Here is a 19,662-nt window from a genome sequence, read left to right as displayed (position 1 = left end):
AGGGAGTCAAACCGAACGGATGAATGCCAATCGCTGTCTGATTATGTGGTTAAGTGAGTTTGCGAATGATCAGCGTTGTTGTAATTACTAGCGAAATCCATAGATTCAGACTACCAGAATGGAATTAAACGACTGACAGGAATAACAGGTGAGAAAGATTGTGTATTATCTTCTCGGTTTATCCAAGAAAATGAAATCTTAACAGAAAATTTTTGGCCAGATCGCTACACTAGTAAGGACCAGTAGTACAGTCCACGGCCAGCAGCCGCTTAAGATTCTGTTCTGGAAGTAATTCGGAAAATGTGTTGTTCGAATATGTAATAACGCCTAACCGTAAGCGGGATAACTAAATCTGTGATTCTGGCAGGGTTAGTGAAGTTAATCGGCAAACAAATTTTGACAGTGGCAGGAATAGCTACAGAATTGTTGATGACAAGATTGATTGTTAGAAGAAACGGGGACATCGCACAAATTATGGAAGAATAAGACGATTCCAAATTTATATAAAAATTTCGTAATACTACTTTTCAATCTCAAGCTTGAGAAGCTGGTGCGTATGAATGAAATGTGAAACTATTTCATAACATAAAGCATTTTGCTTGTAGTAGGCCTAATAAGCATTTGATATTGGTAATTCGTGGATTATATTCTGTCGTGTTATAAAAATGGCCATTTGTGCCAAAACAGTCTCATTTATTTGGTGTGTTACAAAATTGCTGCCATATTAGAAAGGCCTAGTTTGTTTTATCTAGAAGACAGTGACAAAATAGACGTAATCAGATCGAGAAACCACACAAGTCTTGGGTATTATTTCTATTAACAGCTTTTTCAGTATTAGATAACGACATGTTGATTTTTCATGCAGCAAAACATTTGACGATCTTTGATGACGTAATAGATTCTTTCACATAAAGGAAAGCACGCCATGTAAAGCTGCAGCAAGATTAGAGAGAAAAAAATGCTATGAGCTAAGGTTTGAAGAAATGTATAATTTCTTGCTTATCTCTTGTCAGTATTGGTTTTATATATCCTATATTTAATTTTATGTCACACAAAACAGCAAGTTACTAACTAATAGACAATAAAGAGTTCAGATTTTCTGAAGAGTTCTTGTTCTCTCGATTACAAATAATCCCATCCGTTATTAATTGCGAGATTTATTTATTTATTTTTTAAGAGGGGCAGGCTGTCAAACCGGCTGACTGGGAGCAAGAGAGGCACCACAGGACATTTCAGTTTCCACTCTCTGAAAATAGTTTGGATGTGCAGTAGAAAAATGCTTTATGAAGAGGTGTGGCACTGCACTTTGGCATACTTAAGACCAAATAATATGTCTTACATTTCCTCGAATACATATGTTTTATGTTTCAGACTTTTCCGAAAGATGTGCGCTACAAGATGAACATATTTTGAAAATCCAATTTTTTTAGTATTGACCTGGTCGCAAACGTCGTAGATCCGGGGCTGATGCGCAGAGCAGTCTGAGTTATAGTGGGTAGACTCCACGTGACCCGTGTTTACATTTAGTGGTTTTGCTGTTTCCCCTTCGTTTACTCTCACGTCAAATGAAAACAAAATGTGTATATGTGGCCGGGAGCTATCAAGTGAATTAAAACACATTAACATAATTACAGAAGGCTTAAATATGTCATTACTTTCAGATGTTATTTTATTTCCACCTTTCTGACAGTCTAATCGCCTTGCGGAACAATGAATTTATTTTTGTCTGTTTGCTAAAGAAATGTGACTTTTGTTAACCTTTTCCACGGAGGCAGTCAATGTATTTGAAACGAAATGTTTGATTTCACAGTACTGGCTAGTTTCAACTTTTCGCTGCATTTCAAGTGCACATTTTCATTTTCTAGCACATATGGCATTATGCCATAATAAAGAACCAAACATGATATAATACAGTACTGGTGCTCCAAGAAAATTTACATCCTGAAAACCACACTGAAAAGCTTAATATCAGGTCGAGGTCTACTTCATTGGTAATCTGGACATACAAATATGCACTTTAAATGTGCACATTTTAATATGGTTCACAAAATTCGGTTGCTCTTGCAGTATCCTCTGATGTCTTGTTTCTTTCATGACATAATGTATGATCTTTCAGTGTTTTACACATAAGTACATATGGGCTTCCTACGTCATGATAGCTACCCGAGCGCAGTGTCGCCTGTTATCTGAGCTCTCTGGCAACTGCTGAAACGAACCTATTTCTAACAGGTCACGGGAAAATATTGTGAATAGTGGTTTGAAAAGCGTTACTTACAAAGTAAATATCCTTTTACGTAAGTTGAACTCTGTGCAAGAATGTACCATGAATTTATTAAATCACAGAGTGTTTGACTCTCGTTAAAAATCATCTCTTTGATGACAAGCCATTTAGAAGAATTTGGAATCCTGAAGATCAGACATTTATGTCATTATTAAAAATTTTACTGGCACATTTGTGTGATGTATCTTAAAGTGTAGCACGCGCAAAAAACATCATCAGTATACGCGAAAGCTTAGCTTCTCTTGCAGCTTGAGACCAATATTATATGTGAAAGCTTTGCTTTTCTTGTAGGAGCACTATGTATATTAATTTAAACTATTAACTTTCCCTGTTTGTGTGTTCGTGCTACTTAACAGTGATGTTGCTGTTGGCTGACTAAATCATGTGTCCTATGCTCTGAATATCCGCTGTCATCGGCTGGTGAGATCACGTGACATGAGCTACGAACGGCTTACAAAAGCGCATCGAAATCTCGATTTCAATGATTCAGAAAGTATCATGTGGTGTTTGGTGGAATTCCAATGTATACTTTCGTAATATGAAAATACGCGCGTACATGTTGCTGCACATCAAAGATTTTTCCAAAATGTGTCTTTTTCCCTGAGTTTCGTTTTCTAAAGTTCCGGGAAATTGTACGCCCGTGTATAAAATCATAACCATTCAAAGGACTGATAAGGGAAAATGTACTGTCACCCGGGAGAAAGTGTATTTTTAACGGGGAAATCCGGGAATCTTTTTTTTTTTCCTTGTCCACGTATACACCCTGGCATATGAAAATTTTATTTTGGAGTTAAATATGAAACACTGTGCAAAATATCTGTACTGTTGGTTTTGCATCAGTGCTACCCAAAAAAGCATGCAAAGAAAAAAAAAACTGGTTGTTACATAGGTGAGTAAAATACATGTTTGTCATCTGCAAGCAGGAGACACAAAAAATCGATCTTTGTTCTTAGTGTATTACTAATATCGTTTCACATTTATACTTCTGCTGAAACTACTTTTCACTTCACCGAATGCTGCACTGGCTAATGTAGCAAAGCATCAGCTCTTGTGGGTAGACAGGTAACTTGCTACTATGTCAGAAGAACTTGGCATATAATGGTATATTGTTGTCTCATCATTAATACAATGTAAAGTTTTATCATCTTTTTGCTCATTACATTTACTTCAGTTGAGGGTCATTTGCCAGGCTTTGCACCACTGATCATTGTTGGGTCTTTCTGCATCTCACTGTGACCCTCAGCAGTGAGGGGTACTTTGCCATGTCAGCTGTACTTGCTCTGGTCAACAAAGTGCAGTGATGCAGTGGCCTTGCATGATAAACAGTCCCCAGTGGTGCTGTGTCAGATGCTGACAGCATGGCCAGCCATGTACTGAACATGCAGGCTGCTAGTGACGGGCACTGGCGGGTGATGCTGTGACACCAGGCAGTAGCATAGGGGTGAGTGAGCACAGTGCCCTGAACCTTGGTGAATGGCGCAGCAGCAACAGCAGGCAGACGCAAGTCTGCAGTGGCAGCGTGCATGTACGCTGGACAGGCAGCGGTTCGGCAACAGTCAGAAATGAGGCATGCTGGTGCACAGGTTACTTCCTGGAGATAACCAAAAGCAGGTTGATGTTGCCAGAAAGGTTGACACAGCTGGGTGGTAGTTATTCAGACCCAGCAGCATTAGGTGTAGGTGCGACCCGTAGACCATTAGCTAGTGGAAGAGGCAGTGGGATATAGTCAAGGCTGGCTGACCTATTTCAGGCCATCTGTGGGTGTGGAATGTGTTTTGACATTGATAACAGTTGAAGACAATATACTACTAGGTCCGAGGTGCAAGCATTTATGATAGATTTGCCAAGATTTGTTATGATCAGGGCCCACTAATGGTCACGTAGGGACTGAGGTGGCATAGCATCAGGCTAAGGTGTGAGGTAATTTAGCTCACTGCTTTGGCAGTCTGAGGTGTTGCACTATGCCGCCTGAGTAATATTGCGGCCTTGGCAGTGGAATTTCACAGGCAGCTAGCTGCACCTTTGGAAGATTTGGTTCACCGAATCTTAGGCTGGTGCTAAATATATTAATTACTTGAATATTACGTAGTACTCTGTACATTTTTTGCATATTTAATTACACCTTTCACACTACGGTCTTTCCTCATAGTAATCCAGATCACATCGCATGGAGATGGGTACAGTGACATCTACTCTAGTCCTGGAGGTGATCCACTCGGTCGTTCTGTAATCGATTGGGAATTCGGGTGGATGGCTTTCTGCCATAGACAGATAAATGCTGTACAAATGAGAATCAGGATTACAATAGTAACTGAAGATGAGATTTCTACCACCATGACTCCGTGATGGTATCTATTACATCAGTGCTGAATATTTTGAAACATTTGTGCCCCGTCTGTACAGATGCAAGCTTGTCCAGAGACCTGATATGTCGGAATCCTAGGTATTGCTCATGAGGGTGATGCTCCTAATAGATATACCGTAAAATCTTTGTCGGGTAGATGCTGCAGTGGGTATATTAGACGCAGAGCCGTAGTCTCTGTTATTGTTGCTAGAAGCCAAAAATTGAGTTCCAGGATGTCACATTCTGTACCATTTAGTAGGAACTCTTTCCCCCATGGCCCTAATCATTCTTTCAATTTAAACCACCCTTGCTCACAGCAATTTGTGATAGCTGTAACTGGAGTATATACGGAGTATACCCACTGAGGTCCTAACCACTGAAAATAAGGTTATGTAACAAGGACATTTTGTGGGGATCCGTCTTTGGACCATTCTGGATGGGCAAATAGTAACTTTCTCTCACTTACATCACTGTAGCTCCTCTGCTATCAGCCTACTTATCGAGTACTGTTTCCTCTGTGCCCTATGATTAAATAAACATGTTTCCGAATCACTGCATACCAAAACAACTCAACTGCCACAGTTTCTTCAATGCTACACTACATGCAACTGCGCATCGCTTCACTCCCCATGTTATACTTAAATCTAAAATCTGAAAATATTCGTAACTATACACCACTTACACTACATAACAAAGTAAACAAACATCATCTCCTGGAACTATCATGTGAACTAAAATGAACCCTCAAATTTCAACCCTAACTAGAAACATAAGCAAGACTCCAAACAAAATACACAAAAACTACATCACCCATACATCATATATTTCTCTATCTGTATGATTTGGAGCTTGGTATAATCTCGTGCAAAAATACAAATTAAAACAAATCCTTTATAAAAACAATTCTCGTAACAAAGCCCCCAAACTTCATAATACACTATCTTTTTTTTCATTGCCATAACTTCCTTTCTTATTTGATACACAAATGTGCACGTAGTTTGCGCGGACTCAGTTTGCTCTACCATGTACGACCGTTGGATGGATAGACAGTTCACTAGTGAGGTCATTTCAGTTACTTGATACAGACCCTGATATGACATGAACAACTGTTTGTCCTCCCTTTTGGAGTATACAGATTTGTCAACATTACCCACTGTCCTACTGAGTACTCAGGTAGCTGTGCATTCCACTACGCTGTCCAGTCCTGTGTTTGAGGTCCTTTGCATTGGCTTTCTGTACCTGCTTCCATACCTTCCACAATGTGCTTGCGAAATTTCACACTGACTCTCCATTCTTCTCCACTTTAGGTTTACCTGTCTTGAACAGTAATACCATTTTCTGACCATATACTACTGTGTTTGGGGCTAGGCCTGTACTTTGGTGTATCTTTGGTAAATTATAAGCTGCAACCACATATGGCAATAGTGTATCCCACTCATCATAATGGCTATTTACATAGTGGCTTAACATTTCTCCCACTATCCAATGCACACACTTTGTTCTTCAGTTTGACTGTGGGTGCTGTGCACTTGTTCTCAACTTCCGAATGCACAATAGATGACACAGCTATTACATCAGCTCCAACATAAAATTGATGCCCAGTCTGTAACTAACATTTTTGGAACACCAAACTTGAACAGCTGTTACCACACCATTTGTTGGCTTTCTGATTCAGGATAGCTACCATTACCGTGTAGCATGAGAAGTGGTGTATGGTTGTCAGTATGTAGCAGTTCCCTACTGGTGTTTGTGAAAAAGAACCTAAGATTCCATAATAATAATAATTTCAAATGGCCTACTACCCTCCAGTAATATTTGCAATGGAATACACAGGTAACTCGATTCAGCATGCTCTGCACATGGAACACATTTCTTCATGTATTGCTCCACATCCTGCTTACTGGAATGCAACCAGGCCTGTAGTTCTATGAACCCCATGTCCTGGTAACACTTTCAGTAGTTCCTCACACATCATAGCTAGAACAACTTGCAGTATGACCTTTGTTTTCTTGCATAGCACATCTTTGTGCATTGCTTTACATTGCAAATAATTTGCAGTCCTTGACAACAACTTGCATTTTCTGCCACTCCGTCACGGAGTGATCTTCTCTCCACAATACACCAATCTTTCTACTGAGGCCATCTATATTCCTATGATTCTTTCCAGGCTTATGAATTATGTCAAAATGGAATTCAATTCTATTCTTAATAGTCTGTGAGCCTGCACTGCTATACAAAACAAAAATATATTACTATCAACATTCTGTATTTTACTTGATACTCAGAAAAGAAAAATTGGAATAAAAGCAGGTGTATGCAGAAGATTATTTACTGTATTTCTTCCCTCACAACATTCATAAAAGGAAATGGAGATGTGAGGGTAGATTGATTCTGGTACACTATATACACACCATATAGTGGCTTGCAGTGAGTACAATTGTGATCGTAGATATCAGTGGGAAAGCATGTGAATAAAATTTGTGCACCACATCTTCGTAGTAACTATTTATTGGAAAATAATCAGGTGTATTACTCTGAACCTGATAAACTGCACATTCATTTTGGAAGTATTTTCCTACTCTACAAGAGTAACTCTGAGCAATCTATATGTCTCTCTTTGCATATACTCGTCATTAAATTCATTGACAAATATTTACCTAAATATTTTCAGTAGATATCCTTTGCATGTCTCTCAGGATGATGTTGCCATGCAGGTGTGTGCGTGTGCGCGTGCGTGCGTGCGTGCGTCTGCTGTATAGTTTTGAAGAAAGAATTGCCATAAAGCTACTTACATTCTCAGTCTTATGTGCCTATTGATTTCTCAGGGCATCAGCTGTCTCTTCCATTATTAATATTCTACCAATGGCCTTCCGTTACCATATTTGAATTTTCCTTTGTAGTTTATAATGAATATTTAATATTTCTTTACTTTGGTATTCCCTTGTTTTCTTGTAGTGGATGGTGCTATTCATCGGGCAGCTGGTCCAGAATTGAAGAATGAGTGCAAAGGACTTGGAGGCTGTGAGGCTGGTGACGCAAAAATTACAAAAGGCTATAAATTACCATCAAAAAGTTAGTAAGTTTTGACTATAGTGTAGTCAGAAATATTAGTTTGCAGTAGTGAAATATTGTCATGTAAAAGTAAAATTTCTGTTTATAAAAGACAAATTAAAGGTATGAGAAATAAACACACACACACATAGAAAATATTTTGGAAATTACAGCCAGAAGTTGACAATAAGTCATATTTTACAAAGTAGGATATTATGTGTTTTTACCCAGTGACAGCACCTGTAGATTGCTTCCTTTCGTGAAATGGCTAACCTGAGTTGTCTGTGCTAATCTCATCACAATGTTCTTCTTTTTACCACCCTTCCTCTTCCTTTTTCCCTTTCTTCCCAGTGAACATCACTTTTTTTTACTTGTCTTTATTAATATTGCTTAAAAAGGAAGCAATCTATGGGTGCTGCCAGTGGGTAAAAACGCATAATATCCTACTTCGTAAAATATGACTTATTGTCAGCTTCTGGCAGTAATTAATAGACAAAAGTTTTTTGGTTAGAGTTTTCAATTACTGAGAACAACTAATCCCATCCAGGAGCTTAAAGTACCAAGTAAATAATTACATGTGTGTTAACAAAGAGGCAAATGGGTTTGGCTAATATTTGCTTTCAGGACGCACAGTTATCAAAACAGCTAGTAAAAATGCATGTTGTTGTTGTTGTTTTAACTTACTCTTTATCAGCTATACTGTGTGTGGCTATTCATGTAGGTATGTACATCTACATCTGCACTCTGCAAACCACTGTGAAGTGCATGGCAGAGGGTATGCACTACCATCCCGTTTAGTAGGGCTTTTTCCCATTCCATTCGTATAGGGAGTACGGGAAAAATGATTGTTTAAATGCCTCTGTGCATGCTGTAATTAATCTAGTCTAATCTTATCCTCATGATCCCTATGGGTGTGATATGTAGATGGATGTAGTATATTCTGAGAATCATCATTTAAAGCCGGTTCTTGAAACTTTGTTAGTAGACTTACTTGGGATGGTTTCTGTCTATTCTCAAGAGTTTGCCATTTCAGTTCTTTCAACATCTCAGTGACACTCTCCCACAGGTTAAACAAAGCTATGACCATTTGTGCTGTTCTTCTCTGCATATATTCAGTATCCCCTGCCAGTCATATCTGGCACAGGTCGCACACACTTGAGCAGTATTCTAGGATGAGTACATGAGCGACATCTAAGCATTCTCCTTCGTAGAATGGTTGTATTTCCCTCTTATTTTAACAATAAACCGAAACCCGCTTTACCTACGACTGAGCTGACGTGATCTTTCCCCTTCCGTGTCCTACCTAAGTATTTGTTTGAGTTTACAGATTCCAGTTATGACTCACTAGTGTTATATTCATAGGATACTACCAGGTGTAGAAGTATGAAACCAGAATTTGGTTGCAATAATTACATATCTGTTGTTTGGAGGGGGGAGGAAAAAAAGAAAAGACAGTTCTTCTCTTGAGGTGAACCAGTCAGTGAGCCATTTTTGTTCCATTTCCTATGAATTGGAACATTGTTCAGCGAGAGCTTGTCCCAGGGGTGCAAATAGATGATAATCAGATGGAGCCAAGTCTGGGGAATAACCTGCATGCTCTAGTATTTCCCAGCTGAATGCCTCAGTTGTTTCCCTGACCTATTTGGCTATGTGGGTAATGGGGCATTATCTTGGACCAATATGACTTTCTGACTCATTTTTATATATTCCGGTCATTTTTCACATAATGCTGGTTTAAATCAATCATTTGCTGTTGGTAGCAATCAGTGTTATCAGTTTCACCAGGTTGTAAGAGCTCATAATAGATTACATCCTTCTGATCCCAGCAAACACAGAGCATTGTCTTTTTTCCAAAGCAATTTGGTCTCGCAGTGGATGCTGATGGTTTGCCTGGATTCATCCGTGATTTACAATGCTTAGGATTCTCAAAATACATCCATTTTTCATCAACTGTCACTATTCAATAGAGAAATGACTTTCTTTTGTATCTGGCGAGCAGCATTTCACAAGTGGTCTTTCGATTTGCTTGCTGTCTTTCATCCAGTTCATGCAGAACGCATTGTCCTACTTTCTGCACCTTTCCCATAGCTTTCAACCAAAGATAAACAGCTTTCTGCATCACATTCAATTGCTCCGCGAGTTCCTGTTGAGTTTGAGTACCATCTTCATCCAATAAGACCTGCAATTGTTGTCTTCAAACTTTTTTTGGTGGGTTCCCACACTCGTCATTTCTAATGTCAAAATCACAACTTTTGAATTTTTTGGACCACTCAAAACACTGTGTTTTCCAAAGAGCGTGTTCACTGAAAGCTTCAACAAGCATTTGATGTGATTCCACAGCATTTTTCTTCAAACGATAAGAGAAAACCAATGCTGTCCACTAATCATAGTTCGTAGGCACAAAACTCGACATTTTTATGGATTTGAAGCAGATACCGATGTACGAAACTTGGGTTACTGTGTGTAGACATTCGTCGTCAGCCATTACAGGAAGCAGATGGCTCTGTAGATGCGGTCTCATGGGCCCTGTAGTGTTTTGAGTATTTCTGCGTAAATTCGAGAACCACTCGGCCTTCCACCTTCTCGAACACACGATATTTCAGATGTGAGTGGGAGAAAGGAACCCTGTCTACTGCACACCACCTTTCTGTGTGTGCAGGTGTGAAATCAGTCGCGAGCAAAAGGTCGATGTGGCGGTTGAACGGCACCGACAAGTACTTGTCAGGTGATCCATGGAAGTCGTAGTGAAAGCACACGGAAGAACCAAGGAACTTCTGTGTTATTCTGTGCTGTTTGTAATTGTGACTATTGTTAGTGACAAAAGAACAATTGAGATTCTGAATTGTGAAAAAACTCTTTATCTTGGGCTTACTGAAGGCAAGATGTATTTTACAATATGTTTGTAGCAGAGACACGGTTGTTAAGCCAACTAGTTTCTAAATGGACTTAACTCTGTTTCTTATGAGAGACGATAAGAGTTACTTACGAGAAGCTGAATGTTATGTGTGAAGTGTGAATTTTGTTCTTTATGCAGCTCATATATATCCATAGCTATTGAAAAGTATTCCCTGAGTACCTTATTATTTCACAAAGAGAGAGAGAGAGAGAGTCTTAAAGGTTCCTGTGACTAGCATCATTCCTTGGAGAAGTTTGTAGAGATTTCAGAAGCCGGCTATCCGGAGGAGAAGATCGGCTGCGTATTCCCAAGTAAGTCAACTCGTGTGAGAGAAGTGGGGAGTTTGCACATACACTTCACATGTTCTTCTAGTCGTCAAAAACGTTAGAACATGGCGACTGTGACAGGACCTGAAAAACAGGAAATTTAAGACCAGAAACGAGAAACATGTATGTTGATGTTGCCATAGCACCCAAACCAAACGTGATCAATATTTTGCTCCGAGACTTCGGAACATGACCGAGTATTCAAAAGTAAAAAAAAATCTAAATTGAGAAAAAGTGAAGAAGATTCCTGTGTGTTTCTTTAAGAAGATATGCGGCGAGATCACTCTGATTCAGATGATCTGGGGTAGGGAATATACAGCTCTCACACGCATCGCAGGGACGCAGACGCAGAAACCAACACCTGACGCTGCCGGCACTAGTTGCTGTTCACCAGTGCTGACCTGCTTCCATTTCCGCTCATCGACACCTACGCGGAAACCAACAACCAACGCCACCGGCACCAGTTGCCGTTCACTGGTGCTGATTACACATCCACTCACCGACGCAGCCCAGATTCTACGGGCCTAACTGGTCTGAGGTAGTAAATGTAATTAAAGCTCAGAATCTTAAGATAGACTCATTACATTCTAACTCAAATGCTCAGAGGGAAGCTTGGAACATCCAGAATCTTAAGTTAGACTCGGTAAATGCTCAATTAAATGAAGCTTTAAATGCTCAGAGTCTGCAGTTAAATTTTAAACTAGATGCACAGAGTGTGACTTTAAGTAGAGAACTAGACTCGGTGAAGTCCCAGCTGAATGCCCAAACAACGAATTTAGGATTGTTAAATGTTAAAGTCGACTCACAGAGCAAAGAATGTGGTAATCTATACAAATACATGGATGCTTCAAAGACTGAATTTGACACCTTGAATAGTAAAGTAGAGGATTTGAAATTAGACTTTAAGAAAGAATTAACCAATTCCTTGGACATTCATGTAAGTCAACTGTTCACTGACTTTAGTCAGAAACAGAATGATCAATTACGAGATTTAGCAAAAAAGTTAGAATTTGATGTTGAGGAAAAATGTAATACTGTAGAATCAGAAATCAATGGAAAGTTAGGATCATTTGAAAATGTATGCAATGTTAAGTTTGATGCTGTAAAGCAGGGATTGCTTACTTTAAAAGATAGTGTTGAAAAGCAAGATAAGTTAATGCCAATAATCCAGTCACATAGTACAGGTATAAGTACACGAGTGAAAGAAGCTTCCAAGAGAAGATAGCAAACTCTGATATAGTAAATATAAGTAGTTTGGAGGAGCAATCTAAAGGGATCATATATCGAAAAGGCACCGAGAGAATGACATCTGGTAATGTGTCGCTCATTGTTTCTTCCGAACGTTCAGATACCCGAAAGGTTATAGATGACTTGTGGAAAGAATTCAGACTTATCCAGGACAAAGTGGAAAAATGGATAACTTCACCTAATGTTATGCTGACAAGTGAAGTAGTTACTGATTTACAATGGGGAGTGAATTTGGGGCTATCGAGACAATTCCCTGAATTCAAGCCCAATGGAGATGTACACCCGACACCTTTCTTGAAAAGGTTTAACCAAGCTCTACCGAAAAATTGGGAAGACTCTAAAAAGATCGAATTTGCTGTGGGTTACCTTCTAGGAGAAGCCTCCGAATGGGGAACCGTAAATGTTGAGAACTTTTCCTCTTGGCGAGATTTTCAAAGGAAGTTTAAAGAGAAGTATTGGTCTGCAAGTGCCCAGGAAAAACTAACATCAGATCTGTGGGACCCGAAATACTACAATAATACTTGGGGTACCATGAGGAAGTATTTCGATTGGCATCTAACGTGGGCGAAGTACTTAGATAAGTCGATGGAAGAAGGGGGGTTAGTGCGAATTTTAATAAGACAATTACCCATTTATGTGAGGAAAGATATATTATGTAGTGGTTGGAAAACAGTAGAAGAGTTGTTGTCCTTTGTGGATGCACTGGGTGCATTAAATAAGGGCCACAATGAAAACTTGCACCGAAGTGATAGCCTGAACTACAAAAGAACAGTGGTAATAATTTTAAAAAACATGAGGCTAACCTAGCTAGAGTACACCAGTGCAACAGGAAAAATAGTAACAACAGTTATCAGAAAAAGCACCCACCTTCGAATTTAGGTCCAGTAACTTCTCAGGAATTTGTACCGAGTAGTAATAGAGTAAAAAGTGGTAACAGTACCTCGCTTCGGTAACCAACCTGTGATTACGGACAATGAGGAAAACATAGGGCGATCTGGATCCAGGGCCGGGGCCCAGGTCGTGGAAATACACTAGGAGGCCTTAGTCCATACAAGTATTGTAATTTTAACCACAAAATACCTACAAAGGAATGGTTGCTACTGGAAGAACCGAGCTTGACTACCAACAATCCACAACCTATAATAGCAGGGATCATAGAAAATTCCAAAGTCAGCATATATATTCAGGGAGTTGAGGTATCACTCATCTCCAATACATTCTTTAATTCATTGCAGACTAAAAATCACTTACCGTTATTACCAGTGACCGGAGTTTACTTAGTTGGAATAACAGGAACAAAAAGTGAAATTGTAAAGTAGGAAACTCAAGTGAACTGCAGCATTGGAAATTGATTATTTCATAAAATGCTGTTAATAGTAGAGAATATCAATAGAGATGTATTGTTTGGTTTAGATTGGCTATTAGAGTTTAAAGTTATCTTGAACTTTCATGAAAATCTTGTATGTTTTGGTAAAGGGGACTGTTTGTGACAGATAACTACATTGGAAAACAAACAACTGAGTGTCAATGTTTGTGATTAATAGCTACAGCACAATTGTCACCAAAGATCGATAATGTAAATCATGTATCATATTGAGCTGATATACATGCCAAAGTTAATGAATTCCAAATATTAACCAAACAACAAAGACGAGGTTTATGTAAAATTCTAATGGAATATGAAATAAGTGTTTTTTGATCGTCCAGGTAATATCAGCTCCTCTCTCTCTCTCTCTCTCTCTCTCTCTCTCTCTCTCTCTCTCTCTCTCTCTCTCTTTTAGCTGTATCTGATACATGTAAGTTTGAAAGAAGCAGTTAGGGATGAAATCAACAAAATGATTGACAATAATATTACAGAGTGGAGTTCTAGAGTCATGAATAATCCATTGGTCGTGGTAAAGAAAGCTGCAGGCAGAGTATGATTAGTATTAGATGCTCATACATTAAATAGACATATAGAGACAGAAAGAGACAGACCAACTAACATCGACAAATTGTTAACCAAATTTGAAAAGGCAAGGTTCTTTAGCACGATGGATTTGACTGCGGGATATTGGCAAATAAAATTAGACCCGGAATCCAAAAAATATACAGCATTTTTGTTTGATGGTAAATCATATCATTTTAATGTATTACCATTTGGACTAAATATCTCAGTGTCTGTATTTATACGTGCACTAGATGAAGCATTAGGGAGAGATCTGCTAAAGGATTTGATAATATATGTAGATGATATCCTAATAATATCAGCTACTTGGGAATATCAGCTACTTGGGAAGAACATTGTCGAACCTTGAGTAAGACTCTGCTAGCTGTAGTCTAAATAAACATGAATTAAATGAATATAATAGAGGGAAACATTCCACGTGGGAAAAATATATAAAAACAAAGACGTGGGTTTTAAGGGAGAGGGTAAGGAGTCATTCCAATCCCGGGAGCGGAAAGACTTACCTTAGGGGGGGAAAAAAGGACAGGTATACAATCGCGAGCGCGCGCGCGCGCGCTCACACACACACACACACACACACACACACACACACACATACAGACACAGGCAGACACAGGCAGACATATAGTTAAAGCCATATCAGCATGGTCTTTTCTGAATATACTTCTGAACAAAAAGCAATCTGGTAGCTGGAGTCCAACCTTTCTGTTAATCATGCCTTTTGCATCCTTGTGGAGGTATTTCTATAGCAACTTTTATCCCCTAACAAATATTTTCTTATATCTGACCAAGAAGTGAGATACCAATTTTCATAAATGTAGCTTTAAATTATTTAATGTAATGAAATATTTTCTTTAAAATTTTCCTCCTCTATTGCATTCGCTTAAGGGTTGAATTTCCAGAAAAACTGAAACTCATATTTTTTTTTATTTCGTACTGAGAAGTCAAATACCAGTTGTCATAGATTTAGGCTTAAAAATCCTTTAGCAATTCTTTAGTAATTATTTACTTACAAAAAGCTTCACCCACTGTTTTACCCCCTTAGTGGTTGAATTTGCAAAAATGCTGAAACACATATTTTTTTTTATTTTCTGACAGAAACCAAATGCCAATTTCTGTAGTTCTAGCTTCAATATTCCCTTAGTAGTGACACACTTTCAAAAAGCCTTTCATCCTCTATTTCATCCCCTTAGGATTGGAATTTCGGACAGCCTTTTCCTAAACAATGCTTTCAGTATAAGATCCACACCCTCTCCAAACTTTCAAGTTTCTGTTCTTAGTGGTTTGGGTTGGGCAGTGATGTGTCAGTGAATCAGTCTCACCTCCTTTCATCCCTTAGGGTGAATTTCCAAAAACAGTTAAACATGTATGTTTTCATCTTTAACCAAGAAGCCAAACATCAATTCTCAAAGATTTAGCTGTAAAAATGCTTTTGCCATGAAATGTTTTCAGAAAATGTTTCGCTCCCTATTTCACCCCCCTGTGGGCTGAATTTCCAAAAACAGTAATGTGCGTATGTTTTATTTCAAATAGAAAAGCCAAATACAAATTTTCATAGATTCAGCTTCAAAGATGCTTGCATGATGAAATATTTCCATAAAAACTTTCGTCTCATTTTATCACGTTGGGGATTGAATTCTTTTATTTCTAACTGAAAAATCAATTTTAAATTTTCATAGTTTTAACTTTAAAAATGTTTTCGTAATAAAATATTTTCATTAAAAAATCTTCACCTATTCCATCCCCTAGGGGTTCAGTTTCCAAAAACACTGAAACATGCCTTTTTTTATTTGTAACCCAGAAGTCAAGCACCATTGTTCATAAGTGGAGCTTTAAAAACACCGTAGAAGCCATTAGTTATGACATATGGTTTTTTTTTTTTTTTAAGAAAAGCTTCCACCTACTACTTCACCCCCTTAGGGTTTAATTTCCAAAAATGCTGAAACACATATTTCTTTATTTTTGACCAAGAAACCAAATACCAATTTTTGTAGGGCTAGCTTCAAAATTGCCATAGTAGTATTATTTTTGTTTTTAAAAGAATCCTTCATTCCATGTTTCACACTATTTGGATTGGAATGTCAAGAAATGTCTTCCTAAATGACATTTGCAGTATAAGATCCACACCTCCAAATTTCAGGTTTCTATCCTTAGAGGTTTGGGCTGAGTGGTGACGTGTCAGTCAGTCGGTCAGTCAGTCAGACATTGCCTTGTATATATATAGATATGTGGCTGTAGCATTTAAGTAATCTACAAGAAGCTAACCATCACTTCCTATTTAGGGAAGCTCAGTGAAGTGCTGTGTGACATAATGGCTTCATGATATTACTGTTAAATCCAGGGGAAGATAACAATCACTAACAAATAATTGTTAGCTTTACCCTCAGTTCCTCTTTGAACAAATAAGCCACACATGTCCATTCTATAATGCAGGTAACTGATAAATAACTTTCATTTTGGGATAATGAAGTAGTATTTCATATTTAGGAACTGGAAACTATTGGTTGTGGCTATGCAGCAAACTTCCCTAAGTAAGCTATGCCACATAAGGGGGCTCCTTCCATCTTGAAAAGTTCATATGCCACTACTAGACTTGATTGCATATTGTACCAATACCGTAATTAATTACCCATTGTAAGCTTTCTTTTTGAGAAATATTTTTGTGTTCAAACCTTTTTGCACTTAGCATTCCATGTGATAGAGAAATAAGTAACGAAAATTAATTTCAAATCTTCACCTGGGCAGGAAAATGAAAGAAACATGCAAACTACTCAAATCTTCATAAAATTCTTCTGGGATGTACACCTGTCCATGTTTTTAAAATTATGCAATAGTGTTTGCAGACTACTGAAAGTGGCCATAGTTAGGATACGTAATGTTACTCATGAAGGCCACTCGTAATAGTAGGGAAACATTGACACATCATTGTACAGCCTGTGAAAGCCTAAAAACTTACTTCAACCACTCACTTCTTCCGACTAATATACAACAAGCAGAATTAGTTCTTTTTTCAGATGACACTAGTATTGTAATCAATCCAAGCATACATATGGTAACAGAAGAAATGGTAAACAGTGTTCTTAAAAGTATCATTGACTGGTTTTCTGTGAATGGTCTCACCCTCAGTTTTAAAAAGACACAAAATGTTTAGTTCTGCACATCTAGAGGTACTGCGCCAGTAATAAGTGTAGTACATGACAAGGAAATAATTACCAAAGTGGAAGCTTCAAAATTCTTGTTTCCTTATTGGTGAGAATTTAAACTGGCAAAAGCAAGTTGGTGAACTCTCAAAAGAATTTAATTCAGCCACAGTTGCACATTCAATAACGTCATAGAGGATAACATTCTGGCATAACTCATCCTTAAAAAGGAAAGTCTTCATCACTCACAAATACGCTGTGAGAACAATATATGTTGCTCACCCATGATCATCTTGTTGACATCTGTTTAAGGAGGTAAGCATTTTGACTACTACTTCACAGTATATTTATTTCTTCATGAAGTTTGTTGTAAATAATCCACTGCAGTTCAAAAGGAACAATGATGTACATAATTTCAGTACCAGAAGAAAAAAGTGATATTCATTATGCCACATTAAGGGTGTCTTCAGCACAAAAAGGGGTGCGCAGTATTGCAACCAAAATTTTTAACACTTGCTCAATGATAATACAAAATGTCTTGCAGACAGCAAAGTAAAATTTGAAAATAAACTGAAAAAGTTTCTCCTTGACAGTGCCTGTATTTCATAGAAGAATTCCTATTACTGTAATGTGTAAAAGGTAGTGGCTAGGAAATAACAACTCACATATGTAAGTCTTTAAAAAACCACTTGTAAATTATCAGTATGTAGGCATATTTACAAAACAATTTTTGCTGTGAATAAAAGAGATAGAATGTACATAGAGAGGCTGTGACTCATTGTTCAAAACTCCTTGCAGTGCCACACTGTACTATTATCAGCCATACTCTCGGAAGTAATTGTTTACGAGTGACTAAAATGAGGAAGTATTGCCGCTTGCAGTTGTTATTCAGAAAATGGTCATCTGGCGTCAGTTGCTTGCTGTGTGGTGCGATCTTTGTCTTGACCACCAAATTTACGAAAGCGTTGTTAAGGATGCCATGGCATCTGAATATCCATGACAAACAAGACTATTAATATGATTGCTGTTTTTGTAGTATTGGTGCACATGTCCCGAACCTATGTTCACAGTTTCAAGTGTACAGCATACTTTGTTTGGTTTTGAAGATAGAAAGGTTTGATGTGTTGTAGTGTGCTCGGCAATTTTTGGTTATTATAAACAATGGAGCAAAGAATTTGCATCAAATTTTGTGTGAAAAATGGAATCAAGTGCCCTAAAACGCTTGAAATGTTGACAGTGGGATACAGTGAGTCTGTTTACAAGTGGTACATGCTCTTCCAAGATGCCTGAGAAGATACTAATGACAAATCTCGCTCTGGATGCCCAGCAAATCAACAACAGATGATAACGTTGAAGCTGTGAAGAAAATTGTTTTGGAAAATCATGGAATTACTGTAACAGAAGTTGCTGAGGATGTTGGCATATCGGTCGGTTCATGTCATGCAATTTTTTCGGATGTGTTGGGCATGAGACGTGTGTCAGCAAAGTTTGTTCCAAAGCTTCTCTATTTTGATCAGAATAACCGTCGCATGAGCATTTGAATGTCAGTGAAGTGATGAGCCTGATTTGCTCAAAAGGGTCATAACTGTTGATGAAACATGGGTTTACGGTTATGACATCGAAACAAAGCCCATTTGTTCCAACGGAAGCATCCCATACAGTCAAGACCGAAAAAAGCATACCAAGTTGACCAAATGTCAAAGTTTTGCTTACAGTCGTGTCCCCCCCCCCTGCCCCACATTAATTTTTGTCTCAAGGTTGTACGGTCAATAAGGAGTATTACCTTGATATTATGTGCAGTTTTCGAGAAGCAGTATGCAAAAAATGTTGAGAATTGTGGAAAAACAGTTCATGGCTTTTGTATCACGATAATGCTCCTGCTCATTCAACGTTGTGTGTGTGAGAGATTTTGGCCAAAAACAACTCTACAGTTGTTTCTCAGCCACCATATTCACCGGATTTTGGTCCCCTGTGACTTTTTCCTGTTCTCAAAACTGAAGAGACCTATGAAAGGACGAAGATTTTCAACGATTGAAGAAATAAAATTTGCATGACTGGAAGTACTCAAGGCTGTACCAAAAAGTGCATATGAGAAGTGCTTTGACATTGGAAAAAATGTTGTCTCCAGTGTATTGCATCTGAGGGGGATTTATTTGAAGGATACACCTCATAAACACACCTCATAAATGTCAGTGCTGCTTGTTTCACTCACAGCAGCAACATCTTTCATTTTTTAATCCAAATGAAGTTGTTAAATTGGAGAAACTCGTTCATGATAGATCATGTTTTTGTATGCAGATAGCATTGAATGTTGCAGAATATAATTCTGTTACATGAATAAGAAAGACACAGATTGTTGTGTTATCATTTGTCTTAGAATGTCCGTAACTGACATTTAATTATAGAAATCCGGATCTAGAGTGATGTG

The 19,662-nt window shown here is 38.2% G+C and overlaps 1 protein-coding gene across 5 annotated transcripts in view; it reads left to right on the top strand.

The window, feature by feature from the left end:
• LOC126255843 (ADP-ribose glycohydrolase MACROD2-like) overlaps positions 1 to 19,662 on the top strand; it is an 83,578-nt gene that overhangs the window by 33,749 nt on the left and 30,167 nt on the right. For all 5 annotated transcript variants that reach the window (XM_049955435.1, XM_049955432.1, XM_049955436.1 and 2 more), the window contains one exon: positions 7,581 to 7,697. In XM_049955435.1, coding sequence (XP_049811392.1) covers positions 7,581 to 7,697 — 117 coding nt within the window. The remainder of the gene's footprint in view (positions 1 to 7,580; positions 7,698 to 19,662) is intronic.

This window comes from Schistocerca nitens, chromosome 1 (genome assembly GCF_023898315.1).
Source record: "Schistocerca nitens isolate TAMUIC-IGC-003100 chromosome 1, iqSchNite1.1, whole genome shotgun sequence".
NCBI classification, from domain to species: Eukaryota; Metazoa; Arthropoda; class Insecta; order Orthoptera; family Acrididae; genus Schistocerca; species Schistocerca nitens.
This window is presented reverse-complemented; position numbering and strand designations above follow the sequence as displayed.